Raw genomic sequence first — 18436 nt, 5'->3', positions numbered from 1 at the left:
ACTCTTTCAATCCAGAAGGTCCTGCCATCTCTTTTTTTCCAAGCTGTGCATGTGTGTGCTTGAATGATGTAAAGCATCATCATGTGATAGTGAGAAGCACTATATATTTCTTAAGAATAAATTTCGAAGTTTGTAAAAAAATTATGTATATATGCAGTATAAGCTCACACATCCATTCTCTTTTTTGCACCATTTTTGTGAAAACTTGTAACTTGAAAATTGTATAGGCTTTCATCATGTAAAACTGCAGTGGTTTCCCTTTGTTCTTGTTCACACTTGTGCACAAATATACACGTCTGCTTTTATGTATGCATGCAAACTACAGCAAAAGCTTTGTTATCTAGCACCCATGGGAAATGGGGGGTGCCAGATAACAAAATATGCCAGTTAATTGAGAGGCCCGAACAGAGGTCTTTGTCTGTTCAGGCCACCGGTTTTCCCGCCGTGTCCGGGGCATCGCCACCCCTCCCGCCACATCGCTGACCCTCCCGCAGGCCCCAAGGGACAGGGAGGCGGGCCCTGTGCAAGCCATAGTGGGCACTTCTGGTTTTGCTTTTACCTTACAAGCTGGCATGCCGATTTAATAGAGCGTGCCAGCTTGTAAGGTGCCAATTAAGGAAGCTTTTACTGTATCTTCTTCATGTTCAAATGCATTGTTCCAGTCCTGCAGTCTGATACATGCACATACATGTCACGTACAGGTGTTAAGTTTCTACTGGGAGAATTGCAGCTTTCCTGGTAGAAATCACGAGCATACAGATATTCACACCTGAATAAAAATTGCAGTTCCAGGAGAAAAAAAAAATCCCCAACCTGGAGAACAAGTGCCAGTACACTTCCTTGCTACTCAACTCCTCCTGGAGACCAGGAGGGGTTGAGAAACAGGGCAATGCTCCCCATACCTTCCTGAGAAGGGGGTCACCCTGGTTTGGGAAAGGCATGGGAAACAGTCGCTGTTTGCCTCTTACCTGTCCCAAGAATAGTTGAGTGGTGGGGAAAGGCTCCCTTGTCTTCCATAACCCTGGTCACCCCTCTGGAGAAGATGTGGGGTGGGCAGCTGCTCTCACCCTTCATATAGTTAGGATGGGGAAGAAAGGTACAGCCACTCTTTGCTCCCTGCCCACTCCTTAGATCAGGGTCGCCAGTCTGAGAAGCAGGTTGGGGGCTTTGCCTGCTGCTCCAGTCCCTTCCACCTACCCGCTGGGATTAAGACGACTGGAGCAGTTGCTACTTTCCAAGCTTTCTGTAGCCTGGGATTACCCTGGTTTTAGAAAGGTGCAAGAAGCAGTGGGGAGGTAGGCAGCTGCAGTCTGAATGCTTGTACTGCTCCCTCTCCCTGAAACATGTTTCTAGCAGTGGAAAATGTCTACCGTTAGAAATTAATGCCTGTTTGTGGCTGAAGACTGTTGAGGGAGGTTCTGTTTTAAACCTGCAAGTACTCCAGTAGAAAAAATGTGATAAAATCTGAGGTTGACTTTACCCAAGGGAAGTCATTTAGTTTACTTAAGATGAGCTGACACTGCTGTATGTTTGTATATATTGTTGCTTTACTCAAAAGACCTTCTTAACATCCATTTGAACAGTGAATGTGGGGAGAGAGCCCTAAAAAGCATTATTTTTGTGACAGTACCTCAGATCTGTTACACTTGCACATGATAATTTACGGGTACAGTATGTCTTCTAAAGTACCAGAGCCTTTGCACACTCCCATGCTTCTAGATGTTCATTGACTGCTTGATTACTAGAATATTTTGAGTGAAGAACACAATGCAACTTGGACTTCTCCTAAATTTGAAAAAAATGCTTAGTTGTTAAATTAACTGTAAAGTATTCCGAGCTCTGAAAAGTATTCTGAGCTATGCTTCCATTTTCATGAGTTGCTCCCTGATTATTCAGCCCTAATTTATGCTAAATCAGAATACTTTAGTCTCTTCTAAGATTGTACCTATCAGTGTTAGTGGATTCTCCACCTGCAACTTCACATCTTGTTGGGTCAGTCAGCGATCCCACAAGAGAATCTGCACCGCTCATGGCAGTCAGTGGAGGATGCTGCTTCGACATCAGAAGTGGCATGTACTTGTCCTGTACTTGTTCTTAGCTGCCACCTGACAGGTACAGTATGCTGCTGCCTATTCAGAAGCTAAAGGCATGCATCTCTACAAGTGCAGTTTTTTGTATGATCAGTATAACTTCATTGATCTTAACATATGTTGATTTATACCAATTGAGGATTGAGCCTACAAATCCTAGTTTTATAGCTGTTAATTGAAAAATCCCCAAGTTCAATTTTCTGACTTGACAATATGCTTGTAATTGCAGATCTGGGCATCATTAATAAAGTGAGTCAGTGATCCTTGTGGTTGCAGGATTTGGGGAAGTTACAAGTGGGAGAGGAAATAAACCCTTATTTGCTGGGTGTTGTTTTGCATATTTGGATATTCATTTCATGGGTGTATTGAGAGTTGTCTCTCAGTAAAAGTTGTGGATTATAGGCTAAGTGTAGAAATGGTATTCCCAAGCCCGCTAGTTTCTTTAAACATTTATGCAGGTTTAAAACTTACTTCTTACCCAGGTAAAAGAACCCATTGACTTTAATGACCATTTTCCCCAAGTAAAGACTTTAAAGTGTGGCTTTGTCTGTAATGTCCCCTATGCCAGGCACACATTAAAACCAAAGCATAATGGTTTTATATATATTTAAAACTAATAGAGGGCTGAAACCACTAATGTAATGAAGAACTTGTGAGTACAAATCCCAGCCCTGGCAGTGACTACCGACTTCCTTTGTAACCATAGTCAACTCGCCTGTCGGCTCTGTAAAAATGGAAAGGCTCTGAAGATGCACAAGGAAATCTTTGTAAACCTTTCTGAAGATAACTATTTGCGTGTGGAGCACTGTCATTATTTTATCAGTATATTTGGTGGTTTATATTCTGCATCTAGCAAGCCAGTGCCTTCTCAACTTCTTAGTATTTGCTTTGGGTATTTTCCTTTACTGTTTTACCACAGGTGGTCATGATCTTACAGTCTGATTCATGCAGCCGTTCATTGCCTATGCAGCACTCCAAGACTAAGACCTTGCAGTCTGCTGCTTGGTGCTGCAGGACAGGACTCTTAGTTTTACATGGCCAGTCACATGACTGATGCTTTACTGCAGACCTTATCCAGCTGCTGGCATCAACAGAAGGGCTCCCATTTATTGAACTGGAAGCTGGATCAGGCCATATGTAGCAACAGGCAAGACCTCACTTAAAGACCGAATGCTAATGAGGAGGGCTCAGTGTGCCTCTGAAAGATCAGGACTTCAGCTGAAGTTGATAGACCTCAGCCACATACTTATTGCTTCTTCTGCAGGCTGCTCTAAACCGAGGCAAAATGGCCAAGGGAGTTGTTGTCAGGAACTAGCTGTTCAGATATCTGAGTTCTTTTCTCAGCTTTGCTGTTGGCTTATGGTGTGACCTTGGGCAAGTCATACTTAACTCTCCCTGTGCCTCAGTTTCCCCACCTGTAAAATGGGGGATAATAATGCTTACCTTTGTAAAGCACTTTGATCTCTTTGGATGAAAGATGCTCTATAAGTGCAAAGTATTATTATTATTATTTACTACACACAATGGAAATTCTTGCACTGATCGTGTCTTGTTTTCTGTTGGCTTGGTCTTTTTTTTTGTGTTTAGGGAGAACCATAGCGAAATTGAAAGACGCCGGAGAAATAAGATGACACAATACATCACTGAGCTGTCTGACATGGTACCCACCTGCAGTGCGCTGGCCCGTAAACCTGACAAGCTGACAATTCTCCGAATGGCTGTTTCTCACATGAAGTCTATGAGGGGCACTGGAAATAAGTCTACTGATGGAGCATATAAACCTTCTTTCCTAACAGAGCAGGTAGTTGATTCGTAAATATTTTCCTTCCACAATCTGTATTGCTAATACCATGAAAAGAGTTGAGCCAGGATCATCTATCAGTAAGTTCCTGACTTTGTTTACCTTGTCTCATTTAACAAGAGCCCTGAAACAGTATTCTGGATATAAACACACACGGGTATTTTGGAAAAATCTGGACCTGGTTCTGAACCACATACATCAAGCCCTGTCTTTAAAACCTCAGAACTGTCAAGTTTGGGTCCGAACTTGGTGACTAAGGCTTCTTTCTAGTGTCTTGTTTGCTGTATGCAAAGAGCAATAACTCCCTTTTCTGTGTGAAAGGATACTAGGTTCTGCTGTATCCACTGGCAGCTCCTAATGGCTTCAGCCACTCTAGAAGTCGGAGGCATGCAACATGCACGCTTTTGCTCTTCGCAGTTAAGTGCTTACATAAGTAAAGCATGGCTCGAGGTTGTCCGTGTTTGTTAAGTTAGCAGCTGTTGGTGTTTGACTCTCACTGCTCAAGTCTCTGCTTCATTTTCCCTTTCTTTGAACAATAATCACATTCAGAAATGGTGGTGTTATTCTGTATCGTTTAAAAATGGGGTCACTCCATCTCTGCAAGGTACAGTTGACTGTGTAGTGAGGCAAGCTGTTTTAACAGAATTGTCTTGTTTTTCTTTTGGGTATTTCACAAATAAGACAGGTTGGCAAAAGCAGGTGGTTTATCGGTGGTTTTCATGGTGGTTAGCATGTCGTAGGTGCTAGTAAGGGTTTATCAGGGTGCAGTGGCAGAGTGGCTAAGGTGTCTCTTTATGACTTGAGAAATGTGAGTTTGAGGCCTGCTCTGGACTTATGCCAAAGGCTGTCACCAGTCAGTTCAGCTGTACCTCTCATATGGCCTGTAGAATCAAAGGTGCTTAGATGTGGTGCTAGTCATATCACACCTTTAATGTGCTGTTGGCTACAAAAACTGGAATGCCTTGACCATGCTAGCCCTGAGGATCATTAGACTAACAAGGACTTCTGACCTTGATTTTTGATAACACATTATTAGTCTTTGATCAGGACATGCCACCTTCCATGGAGTTCTGTCTGTTCTAAGCCAGGATACAACTGGGACTATCCCACATCATGTCTTCCTGGCTAAGCCTCTTAGTGCATCTCAATGCATGCAGTCAGATGCGAGGAGAGCAGTTGAAGTGTGGTTCCAGGCCTAGTGCAAAGGCGTAATTGTTGGTTTGCTGTCTCTTCTGTATCGTAGACTCAGTCACAGAAGTCTGGGGCAGCTCTTGAAGACCCTGGCTTTGAAGACTGTATGTTTGATCAGTATTGTGACATAGAAGATGGGGATTTGCCAGAGAAACCTCACTTGCTGTCAGACAAGCTGCAGATACAGGGTTGTGTTGGTGCTGAATAGTCTTGACTAAGCCAGAATAAAACAATAAGCCATGTTTTTTCCTCCCTATTGACCAAAGTTACCCTTTTAGATATGGGCAAAAAGCTGTGCGCCCCATGCTCTGGCGTCTTCCCTATGGTAGTTGTCTTCTGGCAGAAGACTTGTGAGGTGGACAAGCCTTTAGACACCTGACTCCAGTGGGCAGAGAGGTCCCATCCACTTGGGTTTCACTCCTTAGTGATTAGGGCACTCCTTTGGAGGGAGTCCTGAGTTTCAGTCCTTGTTTCCTTGATAATTTCTGTATTTTATCCGATGACAGTTTTGTGTAAAATCCAAATACAGTCCTTGGAGCTGTGGCTGTTTCATCCCTATTAAATTTTATAGGACGTTTCAATGAGTTGGAACTGGTTATGGTTTATAGCATGGTTTTTTTCCCTGTTCATAATTTAATTCACCTTTTTATGATGAAAACCCATCACAGAGGCTCAATTAATTTTTCTAAAGTGCATTAAGATAATCAAAGGAAAGCAGATATGGGAATGCAGTGCAGTTGGTTGTAACAAAGATAAGCAATGTACACTTTAGTGCCTGAGACGCTAGAAACGTTCACTTGTATTTTATGGCAAGATGGTGTTGTATGTTGCTAGTGACAGGTGCGTACTTTGATTTCCTTTTCTTGCTGGCAACCTAATTGAATCCGTCCTTTGCCAGGAGCTGAAACATCTTATCCTGGAGGCTGCAGATGGGTTCCTGTTTGTGGTTGCAGCTGAGACGGGAAGAGTGATTTACGTATCGGATTCGGTTACTCCCGTGCTGAACCAGCCCCAGTCAGAATGGTTTGGCAGCACTCTGTATGAGCAGGTTCATCCAGATGACGTGGAAAAACTGCGAGAACAACTGTGTACATCCGAAAACTCTATGACAGGTCAGATGTTTCTGATGTGTGGTTCATTGTATTATGGCCCCCTCCTGAGCTCAGCTGAAGTTTAACATCCCAGTTTTAACAAACAGGTTAAAACTCGGGTCAATTTATTCTTTTAATCTATGAAAAAAGCAGTTCAATTCTGGGAGATCTGGCTGCCATTTTCTGCTGTCTGTAATAATACACCGGAATTATTTATTTTATTTATTTATTTTTGTATGGTTACCATCTGCTCCCTGCTGACCTTTCTTTACTCTTGGCTTATGAGCCACTTCAACTTTGCTCTGCCTTCAGATTTCTGGCTCATCTTGTTCTGGTTTCCAGATTGCTTTCCTTTCACATCCCGTGTTGCTTTTTACTGCTTTGCAAATGTGTATTTTCTTTATGCCTGTGTCTGTTTTGAAACCTAAAATCATTTTTCAACCTTTTTTTCCTTTTCTTTCATAAAAGTTTATTGCAGTTTGTTGACAGGAATACTATTGAAAAAGATCTAATGCTTGGCAGCTAGGACTCACATATGGCTTTGCTGCCATTAGCCTACGATACATGATTTACAAAGGTTATGTGCTTTTTATATCCTTGTGAAGCAATTTAAACATGGACATTTTCAATATGCAACTGTGTGGGTTTTGAAGCCTCCAAGGCTGAGTACCACCAAGGTTGCTCTCATTAATGAAGTGTGCTAGAACTAATAGATGGAGTTAAATCCCATTTTAACTGAAACTTGAAAAGCAGAAAATCGGAGGATTGTTTTTCTTTTTTTTTTTTAATTGGTGCCTACTCTCATTCCTTTTATCCAATGTTTATAGTTCAAAAATATGCAAGCTAGATTAGAGCTGTGCAAAATATTTAGAACAAAACCCCAAACCAGGCAAAACTTTCACAGCTTTTCCTTGCATAGGAACTGACTTGTTTTGCTGGAAATTTTGCTGCGTTTCATAACCAAAAGGACTGTGCCCCAGTTTTGATTGAACCTGTGCACTGTGTTTCTGGCTTCCATATCAAAACGGAGCCAAAGTCATGGTTTCCTGTGGTTTTGATGTGCTGTGGTTTTGGCAGAGTTTTGCTTGATTTCAAATGAGAAACTCAAAGCAAAGCTTTGTGGTGAATATTCACATGGATCAAAACCAAGTGAATGCTTGCTGGAACCTGTGTGGAGCAAAAACAGCTGAGTGTCACGTAGCCCTGTTTCTGTACTGTTTAAGGACATGGGTGAGCACACTTCTCTCACACGCATCATTTATTGCAGAGCATTTCCCATTAAGAAGCTGTTACCTCAGACACTCATTTAACCCTTGGGTTTGGATTTTTACAAATCCTCAAAGTTGTTCGGTGTCTGTTCAAACAGGAACAATGTTAGGCCCATGCTGAGTAACTCTGAAAATCCAGCTTTTCATAGATGCATGCACTTTTAATCACAGGCTTTATATGTCATTAAACCTGGCTTTGCACAAAGAAAATAATATTAAAAAACTGAATGCTTTTGGATGAGATCCCTTTGAGTCACAGATCAACACGAACAGTGTCTTTGATTTGCCTTACATGGACAGTTGAGCATTTTCCTAGTGTGAGGAAGTTATCAGCCAGCATAAAACCAATGTAGCAAGTTCTGTATTACCCTTCCTGGCTCAGTTCTTGGAATAGCAGGGAGCATGCTGGTTATAGAAAAGGGCTTTTTAGGGTGACTGGAGCCACTGCAAGTGAGTTCTGAGAAAAGTAGTTCATAGTTTCTTCCAACCTGTGCTGGACCACAAGCTGTAGGCCCAGTTCCTTCACAGGATCATAACAATTTAGCATACTGAGCATCTAAACAGATGGAAGCATGTCCAGCAGCTTGATTTTTTTTTTTATATGCAGCCATGAGAATTGAATGTACACATTAGACATTTCATTGCACACCTGTTGCCTGCACAGGCATTGCAGGTGAGGTGATCGTTAAGGAGGTTTTGTTTAAAAAAATAAAATAAAATGCCTAGCAGGTGACAGTCACTGTCAGATATTCTCTGTCTTTAGTGTGGGTTCTGGGTTCTGTTTGTTTTGTGATGTCACTGGTGGAATTTATCAACTGTTCCATTAAAACTACTGTGCCGTACACTGTATGGACAATGACAGACTCTTAATGTTAAAGTTATATTTTTCAATTCTTCAGTCTACCATGCCAGGATAAGCCCATCCGCCATCAAGACTGTCAAATCAAGCTTGATCTGTGTATAAAATGGCATCCTGTGGCCATTCAAGATCCATTTCTTTTGCCTTTTGATATCCCTCTTCTGTGGATAGTAGTTCCGCAGTGCACCTTGACCCCTGACACCCCATACCATAAGCCACCCCAAATTGAGCAGCAGGTTGTAACTTCCATATTGGTGAATTTAAACAATGAATGAATGAATTAACACTTTTTAAAAGGAATGAGGTAGACAAGTGAGTTTCCCTCAAGCCAGTGTTTATCTAACCATCCGGGCAGTCCCCAAGCCTCTCTGCTTTCCAAGGTTTTATTCAGAACAAAGGGCAATGCAGGACTTGAAAGAGAAGCCAACTACAAACCAGCCAGCTGCTTGTTTGACTTTCCTACTAAAAGTGCAGTTCACCACAGGCAGCAGGAAAATCCACATCCCTCCATAACTAGCAGCTGCTGAGTAGAGGGGCCATTTAGGGAAACAGAGGGATTTTCAGGTGAAAGTTTAGTGAAATGTTATGATTTTTGATACTCTCACTCCCTTTAAGTGTTCATTTCCTCTGTCCTGTAACTACCGCCTCCTTCACCTGTTGATGTTTGGGAATAGTGACACTATGTTGGCATCAGAGGAGTATTCAGTGTCACATTACATCTCTGGTATCCACCATATGTGTGGTACCATATGATACGAATGCAGAGTATTATTAGCGTATTGTTGGGACTTGGTATGTGAAGATAGCAGCTGTTGGCAATGATCAGGGATCCTGGTTTTCTCTGATTAAAAAAACATGACAAATCCTGTGATTAAAAACCCCCCAAATCCGTGGTTAAAATGAAATGACACTTTATATAGGTATCAACTGAACACAATGTTTTCTCAATATATTTACAATTTCAAAGCAATTTGGAAGCCTACCAGTGCCTCAGTCACTATAACAAAATACATTCTAAATACCTATACATTTTCATATTTGATTTGGGGGGGTTTTATCATGAAAAATCAGAGCTTCCCCTGCCCCCTTTGCTCACAGAATGCAGGTCCAGGCCCCTCACTCCCAAGCCACAGCCCCCGGCCCTGCAGGTGCCCCTCACTCCCCACCCACTGCCTCCAACTTTGCCAGTGCCTTTTACTTCTCCTGCTCCCCCCCCAGTTCTGCTGAAGTTGCCGACATGAGCAGATTGACTTTTATTAGTAGATGTTTAGGATTGTAAATCCAAGAAAAAAGACGACAAAGCCGATAGGGAAATACAGAGCGCCCGGGCGCGACACTGAGAGAAAAAGAGGATAGAAACACACAAACCCGTTACAATGGTCCGCAATGGTGGAAGAAGTGGTCCGAAGAAAAAGTGTGTCAGTCTATATACAGTCTCATCGCGGGGGTCCTCTTCGGGTGCTGCAGGGTCGTACACACCTCATTTTCTCATGTACCATGTACCCCCAAATAATAAGAGAGACATCTTGTTTTTTTTGGAATGCAGAAGGAAGGAGAAAAAATTATTCTGGAGTTATGGCTGCATAGAGCAAGGACAGAGCCTCATCTTTTACTTGGTCCCTCTCTCTCTCTTGCTCAGGAGGAAGCTACAAGTTTAACTCATTCACAGCCGAGTTGTCAGCAGCTCTTGGTTGCTCGGCCAAAAGCTGAAATTGTCGCTGCTGTTGAAGAGTGGAGTCCATGGGCTGATCTCAGATTTTGAGGAGAGCTAAAAACAATCTGCAGGGCTGTAAAACAGAAGAGGCCAGGGGTAGTTAAACTGCTGAAGAGAGGATAGCTTTATTAGTGGAACATCAAAAGAAGAGAGGGTCATTAATGCCTGTTGAATGAAGAGAGATTAACAGGAATGAGGTAGACTTTTATAGCAACCACCTGAATAGAACTGTCACTGTTTCTGCCAGGCATTTGGTTTTAAACTCTGGGTGGTTCAGGGATTTAAAAGGGGATATGACTGCATCCCTCCTGGATCTGTCCCTGCTCAGCAATACTCCTCCCTCCATGCAGCTTCTGGAAGGAAGAGAAGGAAGCCATGTCAATGTCTCTATGCTTCTATTTTGGGCAGAAAACCAGCTTCCCTGCTTAAGACCAAACACCAATTTTCAAAAGCTAATTTTCAGGGAAAAGATGTGTGTGGTATGTAAGTAAATATGGTATATGAAAGCCAGTATGGAAGAGAGAAATAGGATTATTTTCTAGGACTAGGCTAGGGAAAAACAGCCTACCAAAGTGACTGAATTGTTAGTTTTGCATCTTTTACAGTCTTCCAAGCCATGAAAGGGTGGGTCATCAATTGGTTGTCAATCAAATGTGCATGCAATATACAAAGGTTCACAGATGACCTGATATTAGAGCTGTCACAGGAAAGGACATCATATAGATGGCTATAATGAAACCGTCTAAAGCAATTACAAGGGGTAAAGATGGTCATATCTCTTTTTTTTGTCCTTACTTTTCCTTGAGAATTAGCTGCATGTTAAAACTATTTTTAGCTTTATATGTAAAGGAAAAGCTGGATAAATTTATGTTGTTTCGTATCCATGGAGACTCTTTTTTTCTTTCCTAGGAACGGAACAGTTGCCTACTTGTTTATAGTATAGTAATTGATAACACATTGTAGCAACAGGAAAGCCAAACTGAGAAATGTATCTATGGATCAAGATGGGCTAGAAAAAGTAAGAACAGAAGCCTGGTGATAGTGATAAGTTCTGCTCCCTTCAGAAGGCACTTGTGTGTGACATTTTGAGTGGGAAAATTCTGAGACCGGCAGAAATTTAGAAAAGTAATATCATAATATCGTTGTTTCTTTTTGTTAGAATCATAGAATAGTAGGACCGGAAGGGACCTGTAAGATCATCAAGTCCATGAGCAGGAAGTAGTTGCATTCAAACAAGTTCAACGAGGTGCTTGCCAGCCTCCTTGTGAACACCCAGGGATGGCAACTGTACCACCTCTGTTGGGAGTGTGTTCCAGATTCTAGATACCCTTACGGAAAAGAAGCTTTTTCTTATGTCCAGCCTAAATTTGCCCTTAACTAGCTTGTGTCTACTGGACCTCATCCTCCCAAGAGGTGCCTTTCTGAAAAGTTGCTCCCCTAGATCTTGGTGTTTGCCCCTAACATACTTGTAGGCAGCTATCAAGTCACCCCTCAGTCTTCTCTTACTTAGACTGAACAGACCCAGATCCTGGAGTCTCTCCTCATATGGCCTATCCTCCAGGCCCCTGATCATATAGGTGGCCCTTCTCTGTACCCTTTCGAGCTTATCCACATCGTTCTTGAAGTGCAGTGCCCCAAACTGGACACAGTACTCCAGCTGTGGCCTCACCAATGCCAAATAGAGGGGGAGGAACACCTCCATGGATCTATTGGCAACTCATTAGCTGATGCCTGCCACAGTTCTGTTTGCCCTGCTGGTGACTTCATTGCACTGTTGGCTCATATTCATCTTCTGGTTGATTTGTCACCCCCAGGTCCCTTTCAGATGCAGTGTCAGCCAGGTTCAACTTGTCCCTGTTGAACCTCATCTGATTGCGTTCAGTCCATAGGACCAGCCTGTCAAGGTCATTCTGGATCCTTACCCTGTCCTCAGATGTGTCCGCATTTCCCCACAGCTTGGTGTCTTCCGCAAACTTAATCATTGTGCTTTCCACTCCCTCATCCAAGTCATTGATAAAGATATTAAAGAGCACGGGCCCAAGCATCGATCCCTGGGGGACACCACTCGAGATGGCCCTCCATCTTGGAAGCCCTTCCATCTTTGTTCCTGGAAGCCTGCAAATGAGAAAAATAAGTCACTGCTTGATATGGAGTTGCTGTAAATTTTAATCGCCAGCTGTTATATCAGGATGTATTGGAAAAGTTTGAGGTTGCTTAAGTATAAGGGCCTGCGCTAGTGAGTCCTTCTGTAGAAGCCGGGGCTAATTTTGTAGAATGCTTATACAGGACACAACATGATGGGGTCTTGATTCTGAATAGGGTCTCTGATTGCTTTTCCAATATGAGAAGTATGTAAAATAGGTATGTAGCGGGGGCAGGGTTGAGGAATAAGAAAAAAATCAAAGTATAGTTGCTGAAAAATAACTACAAAACACAACTGCCCTCTTTAAAAGGTACTGGGAAGCAGTGGTAGAAGATACTTTCTTTAAAATATAATAATACAAAACAAATTTCCACACAAGGCTATCTCAGTTTAATTTTCCTAGACAGCTTTTATGTTACTAAGGATGAAAAAAACATGGTGGTTAGTTTTTCAGGTTTCTATTATCTATAAACTTGTGAGTTTGATACTAGGTTAACTTTGCTCAGGCTAGTTCAGGCTTACCTAAGGAACAATAAGAGGTAAAATTATACAGGTTTAAATGTTGTGTGTCAGGAGCTTACTCAAGCAAGGCACCATAATAACAGCCCACAATATGCTATGCTGGAATAGGCCGATAGCATGTCTGCTCCTGATCCCTGTGTCATTTACATTTGTGTATAAATTACAGTGATGAAAGTGTTTTGTGTGCTGGGCCATTATGATTATTTTGATATACTCCTTGTACTTCTGTGAGTTAGATCCCATGATGTATCCAAGATAGGATTAGCTTGGCTAAGGGATCCCTGACTGATTCTATGGCCAGTTTGTCCTGGGGTGTAATTTTAGGGCTGTTCTAGGTTAGACCCAGCTACCTACTGGTATATTCCAAGGGGTCTGACCTGGTAGACTGCAGACAACAGATCTTTTTCCCTGGCCTTGCCCCTTAAAAGTGAGGCAGCTGAGAGAAGTGTATAGGGCAGAAGATCACACAGAAGTTTTTCCCATGAGGGGGGAATCCTTAATTATCCAGGTAAATTGGCTGCAGGGGAACCTTGTCATTTTAAAAGCAGTTGGGAGTCTTTTGTAAATGACAGAAATTCTTTACTGCCTTTAAATATCAAAACACACAAGAATGTTGTATTATCTGAGATTTGGCTTAGGCTCTATCTACTATGTTCCCAGACCTGAGGCATGGAATTTGGTGCTTAAAAACTTGTCTAACAGCTCTCCCAGCTTTAGTTGGTACAATAAAAGTTATTACCAAAAAAGTGCTTTGAGGCATTTGTACTTCTCTAACCTTATACTTGCTGGTCTTTTTAATGGATGCCTTTGGTCTGAATCTAATACAAGCCGATACATCAAGTGCATCTGAAAAAATAACATCCTAATTTGTGCCTCAGAACAGCTAACCTTTTTCAAAAATTTGATTACATGGATGGTGAGACAGAGTATAAGGCCAGATAGGTTGAGGAGTCTGGTTACCTGTTTTCTTGTCCTGGATTTGGCTGCAAAAGGAAAGGAAAGAGTAAGCAAAAAATTTAATCATGTTAATTGAGTTTGAATGTATTTTGTTTTATTTTTTACTTTAGGAGTTCATATTCTGAACTGTGGGCATTGTGTTTCTTAAGAGGCAGGTCCCCTTAAGAAATATTCCAGATGTAAATCCCTGCCAATATTCTGGGAAAGTGTTAATCCAGCTCCTATTGTTTAATGTTAAGATGATGCTTTGCATGATCCATTTCATTATAATTGAGAAGTCCCTCTTAGCTTGGTCCATAGAAAAGGTTTCCAAAGTCGCTCTTGTTCATGTGAAATAACTGCTTTTGCAAGAAAAACGAGGGGCAAAATTTCATTTTCAGCACTTTCTTTGATGCAGCATCAGATAAGGATATGATTGCCATGTGTTATCGCTGTAAATTACACAACTAGATCAGGGACAGTCTGATCTAACTTAATTGTTTAAGGACTGAATTTATAGCCAGTCTTTAGACTCTCTCCCCCATATTTATGTGCAGTATTACACTTAGGAAATTGAACATGCTCCATCCTGCCCACTCATATCATTAAGAAATCTGTTTTAGTCTCAAATGGCTGCCTGTACTAAACAAACATATAACCAATTTTGCAGGTACAGTCAATTGTCTGGACAAAAATGAAACCATAATAACAGAAGCTTGATTTGCTTTCTGTTTGAATGGGGCCTCATTCTCATCTGACACCATTATAAGTGCAGACTAAGCCCGGAAGTCAGAGTTATGTACCTATGAAACTTCTGTGAGATGAGAATCAAGCTCATGGTTAGCAACATTACATTCTAGACATGAGGCTGGTTTAAATTGCAAGAAAACAAATTATTAAAACCAAAAACATCTATATTTATTTGCACTCCTCTGTCTTACAAATGATTAAGTCAAATTAGTTGCTAACTTAAAATATATGAACTGACTTTACTTCTGGGTTAAGAACTTCCACGCCAGATTGGAACTTGGCACATATTTTTACAGTCCAGTTTTATAACTACAAGAGAAAGTAGAACTTCATAATGGAAACAATGACAGGCCCGTAGCTAGAGTTGACGTGATGGGCCCTTTTAGAATTGAAGGAAATATTTTTCTGTCAGATTTAGCATACAAACTTTTCTTTAGTATTATGGAAGTAATAAGCCCAACAAGGTACTGGGGTAGAGAGGTGGCTTGGAGACTGGGCTTCTCAGGATCTGAAGCAGTGAGGTTGCCATACGATGATGGCTTTAGTGGAGGCATTCGGACTTAGTTTCCTGTCCAATTACAAAGAATCCTGTTACCAAGTAGAGTTTGTACACATACACACACATGATCCAGATGTTGGAAATGGGGTCAGATCATCTATAAAATAGAAAAAAATATGTAACAGCAAAATCAGGATAGGAATCCAGTATTGTGTGCTAGAAGATTGTTGGGGAGGAGGTAAGGGAGATATTGTTTTGAACACCACCAAACACATGGTCAGTGCTCAACAAACAGTAAACAGTACCATGAGAGAAGAATGTAAGGAATAGCTTTAGGCAAATAAGCTTATAATGGAAAACTTGAGTCAGGTTTTGCTATGAAATAGGCCCCTCTTTCACCTTGGCGTCAATGTTCTAATTGCACAGATATTGTTTATGTTCAAATTCCTGGACTCTGGCTCATCCAGTTACTTCTGAAGTCAGTGAAGTGACTCTCATTGATTTCATTGACAGCTCGATGAAACCCTTGTTTGGTAGTACTGTATATGCAAATCGGATGAATATATTCAGAAGCTAGCTTGATGTTGTTTGAAAATTTGGTTGTAGCAGTTCCCACTTTGTTTAGAATATGGGCAGTTTGGTAGGGGCTCCCTTGGTACCATGCTGCTGTTGATGATAATAATGAATATTTAGTAAATGGAAAATAAAGTTAATACGTACATGCACCAGAAAGATAGCTTTTCTTTACCGAATAACTCTACAACATGTCATCATAACTGTGATTTTTTTTTTTTTCTACATCCTGTAGAAGTTTAGTATCAGGTTAGATTATTCAAGAGAAAAACCTGTTGCAGAATAAATTCCGGAGCCTGAAATTCAGAGTAGATCAAAAGTTTTACAACAGAAAATACAATACGGTGGACGCCTCTGGATGTTTTCTTTGAATGTTATTATGGGACTCAGAAGTGACTCTGAAGTCTTCTTCAAACTCTTATGAGTTTTATCAGGTGTGGCCAAAGATAAAGTTTTTGTAGATTTCCTGCTTCTTTTAAGTGTCACTTTCAGGCTAGGGAACGCCTTAAAGTTCTGGTTTATTCAGATAAATGTCACTGAGACAATCAGCAAAATCGAAAGCACTTGTGAAGCTGCTTTGGGATTCTGTTCTGCAGTGTTTGGTGTTTCAGGGTCTGTGTTTGTCGGGGCTGGTTACAGACCAAAGAGGTGGTATGCTGCTAGCAGTGTGCTATCTTGTTTTTAGTGGCAATATTTTATTTCCCCTTTTCCTCCTGGGACCTCCCTTTCTGGGATCCTTGGCTGATCATCCTTTGATGCATAAAGGCCTAAAACAGGACCCTCAGACCTGCAATTCCAGGGATCTGAAGCATTTAAAACCAGAAGGCGAATGGCTAACTTTATCCCTATTTGGTCAAGATGAGGGCTGTTGGGACTTACAATACCCATGTTATTTTATAAGGTAAAATAAAAGGATAAAAATTTTATCATTTTATAAGGATAAAAATGATGAATGTGAATGCTGAGTATTTAGATTTCAGCTTAGCTTCTCTGTAGAAAATAGCCACACTTGGTAAGACATCTTATCCTATTTTAATTGTGAAATCTGGGGGAGGTTTTTGGCTCATGTGATCAACACTACCAAATCAGCATGTGATACCTGTTTTTCAGCAAAGTTTATGTGCTTCCATGATCCTTTGGGCATATTATATAATTAAAAGAATGTTAAAGTGTAATAATTTCCATATGCCCCAGCCAGTTGCAATTGCTGATGTTCCAATGAAAAAACTGCCTCCAGGTTATGAGCTGCTTGTTCTGTAGCAGGAAAATTGCTACACTGGAGATAGCCTTTGAACTTAGTTAATTCCAAGCATTGAAGCTTTTAGCCTTTTAGTGCCTTTTAGCTTTAGACTGTTTGGTAGTTGGCTTTCTAGTTTTAGAGAGAGAAACCTAAGTATATCTTCCACCTAATATTCTTAAGACAGTGAATGAGCATGACAAATTATGTGCATCATTAGGCAAGAGCTCAGAATGAGATCTGTGCCTGTTTGGCAATGGTTGACATTTACCTCTTGAGCATCCCTCTTGGAAACTGCAAGTGAACGGAAACGAGTCTGTCCTAAATATTTTCAGATATTTCTTCATACTTTTATTGATTCAGCTAACACTGTTTGCTACCACAGGTAACCAAGCAGAGATGTTTATGAGATGAGACCTGTCCCATTCTGTGATTTATTTATTCATTTATTTATTTATTTATTCTATCCCTTCCTTCCCATTTGTGGCCCCCAGGGATGCCAAAAGCAGAGCAGGAAAGGTTTCAAGTATTCTGTATGCAGAATTTCAGGAACAGGCTTGCTGCTTCTGCTGAAAGTCAGTGTTCCACATGTCCTATATAGAGCCGTGAGCCAAAGTCTGCTTTATAAACCCATTGACTTCAGTGAACTTTAATGGATGAAGTTGAGAGAATGTATGTTTGAGCATTGTTTATATAGCAGGGGAGGGCAATTATTTTGGGCAGAAGGCCGCTTACCAAGTTTTGGGAAGCTGTCGAGGGCCTTATGGGTAGCCCCGCCCCTTGACAGTTGCCCCACCCCTGGCCACCATTTTGGGACTGGAACTCTGACCTCCTAGCCCCTGACCTTTGCCCTTGGAAGTCCCTCCCCTTGCCCTGGAAGTACTCCTTTTGCGAGGAAGGGTGCTGTGATCTGGAAACGATGAAAAGGGTATATATATGTATACACCCACACACAAAACATCTACTATAACCTATTTTAATTTTATTTTAAAATATTTCTGTACGGATTTCTGTGTTTACAAAAAGTGTATCTAGAGGTGGCTGCATAACAGCTTAAAATATACTCCTACTGTGTGTTTTGTGTGGGCAGCAAGGGGGTATAAATGGCGGTGTTGTTGGGAAGAGTGTGTGTGAGTTTGTTTGTGTGTGTGTGTGTGTGTGTGCACGCGCGCGTGCGTGCGCATGGTGGGGTGTGGGTGTGGTAGCTGGGTGTGTGCTGAGAGAGAGAGCCGGGGCCGGGCTGCCAGCTCCATAGCATGCAGCTCTAACACACTGCATGTGAGCCTCACACTACGCAGCCAGGCAGACCCCACGCCCAGGCTCTGTGCTTCTGCAACCCCACCCTCGGTCTCTGCCAGTCCCAGGGCACTTGCACAGGCTCCGTGTTTCCGCCTGCCACTACCTTCCCTGAATTTCCTCCTGCAGGCTTGCCCGCTGCTCCCTGCAGCCCCCCCAGTTCCTGCAGTGCTCCCTGTGGCCCTTGCTAGGGCCCACCACCTACCGCAGCCCCACTGTGACTCCGCTGCCTGCCACAACCCCGCCACTCACCGTGGCTCCATCTGCCGGAGCACCCCATGGCTATGCTGTCCACTGGGGCCCACTGCGCCTGCACCGCCACCGCCCGCTGGAGTTTTGCTGCCCGCCAGGTCCTGCCTCGGCCTGGCTGCGGCTCTGCCACCCACAGTGACTCTGCCCACCGGGTCCTGGCCACGGCTCTGCCATCCACCAGGGCCCGCCTCCCGCTGTGGCTCTGCCACCTCCC

The 18436-nt window shown here is 42.2% G+C and overlaps 1 protein-coding gene across 3 annotated transcripts in view; it reads left to right on the top strand.

Moving 5' to 3' along the window:
* The window catches only part of ARNT2 (aryl hydrocarbon receptor nuclear translocator 2), a 116107-nt gene that overhangs the window by 11468 nt on the left and 86203 nt on the right, over positions 1–18436 (top strand). For 2 of the 3 annotated variants that reach the window (XM_025215244.1, XM_006033445.3), the window contains 2 exons: positions 3678–3891; positions 5981–6194. In XM_025215244.1, the coding sequence (XP_025071029.1) occupies positions 3678–3891; positions 5981–6194 (428 nt within the window). Of the gene's footprint in view, positions 1–25; positions 2113–3677; positions 3892–5980; positions 6195–18436 lie in introns of those variants that run through there. The other variant, XM_025215245.1, reaches the window with a different exon arrangement.

The sequence above is a fragment of the Alligator sinensis genome, unplaced genomic scaffold, assembly GCF_000455745.1.
Source record: "Alligator sinensis unplaced genomic scaffold, ASM45574v1 scaffold1318_3, whole genome shotgun sequence".
NCBI classification, from domain to species: Eukaryota; Metazoa; Chordata; order Crocodylia; family Alligatoridae; genus Alligator; species Alligator sinensis.
The sequence above is the reverse complement of the archived record's forward strand: the minus strand, read 5'-3'. Positions and strand labels throughout refer to the sequence as shown.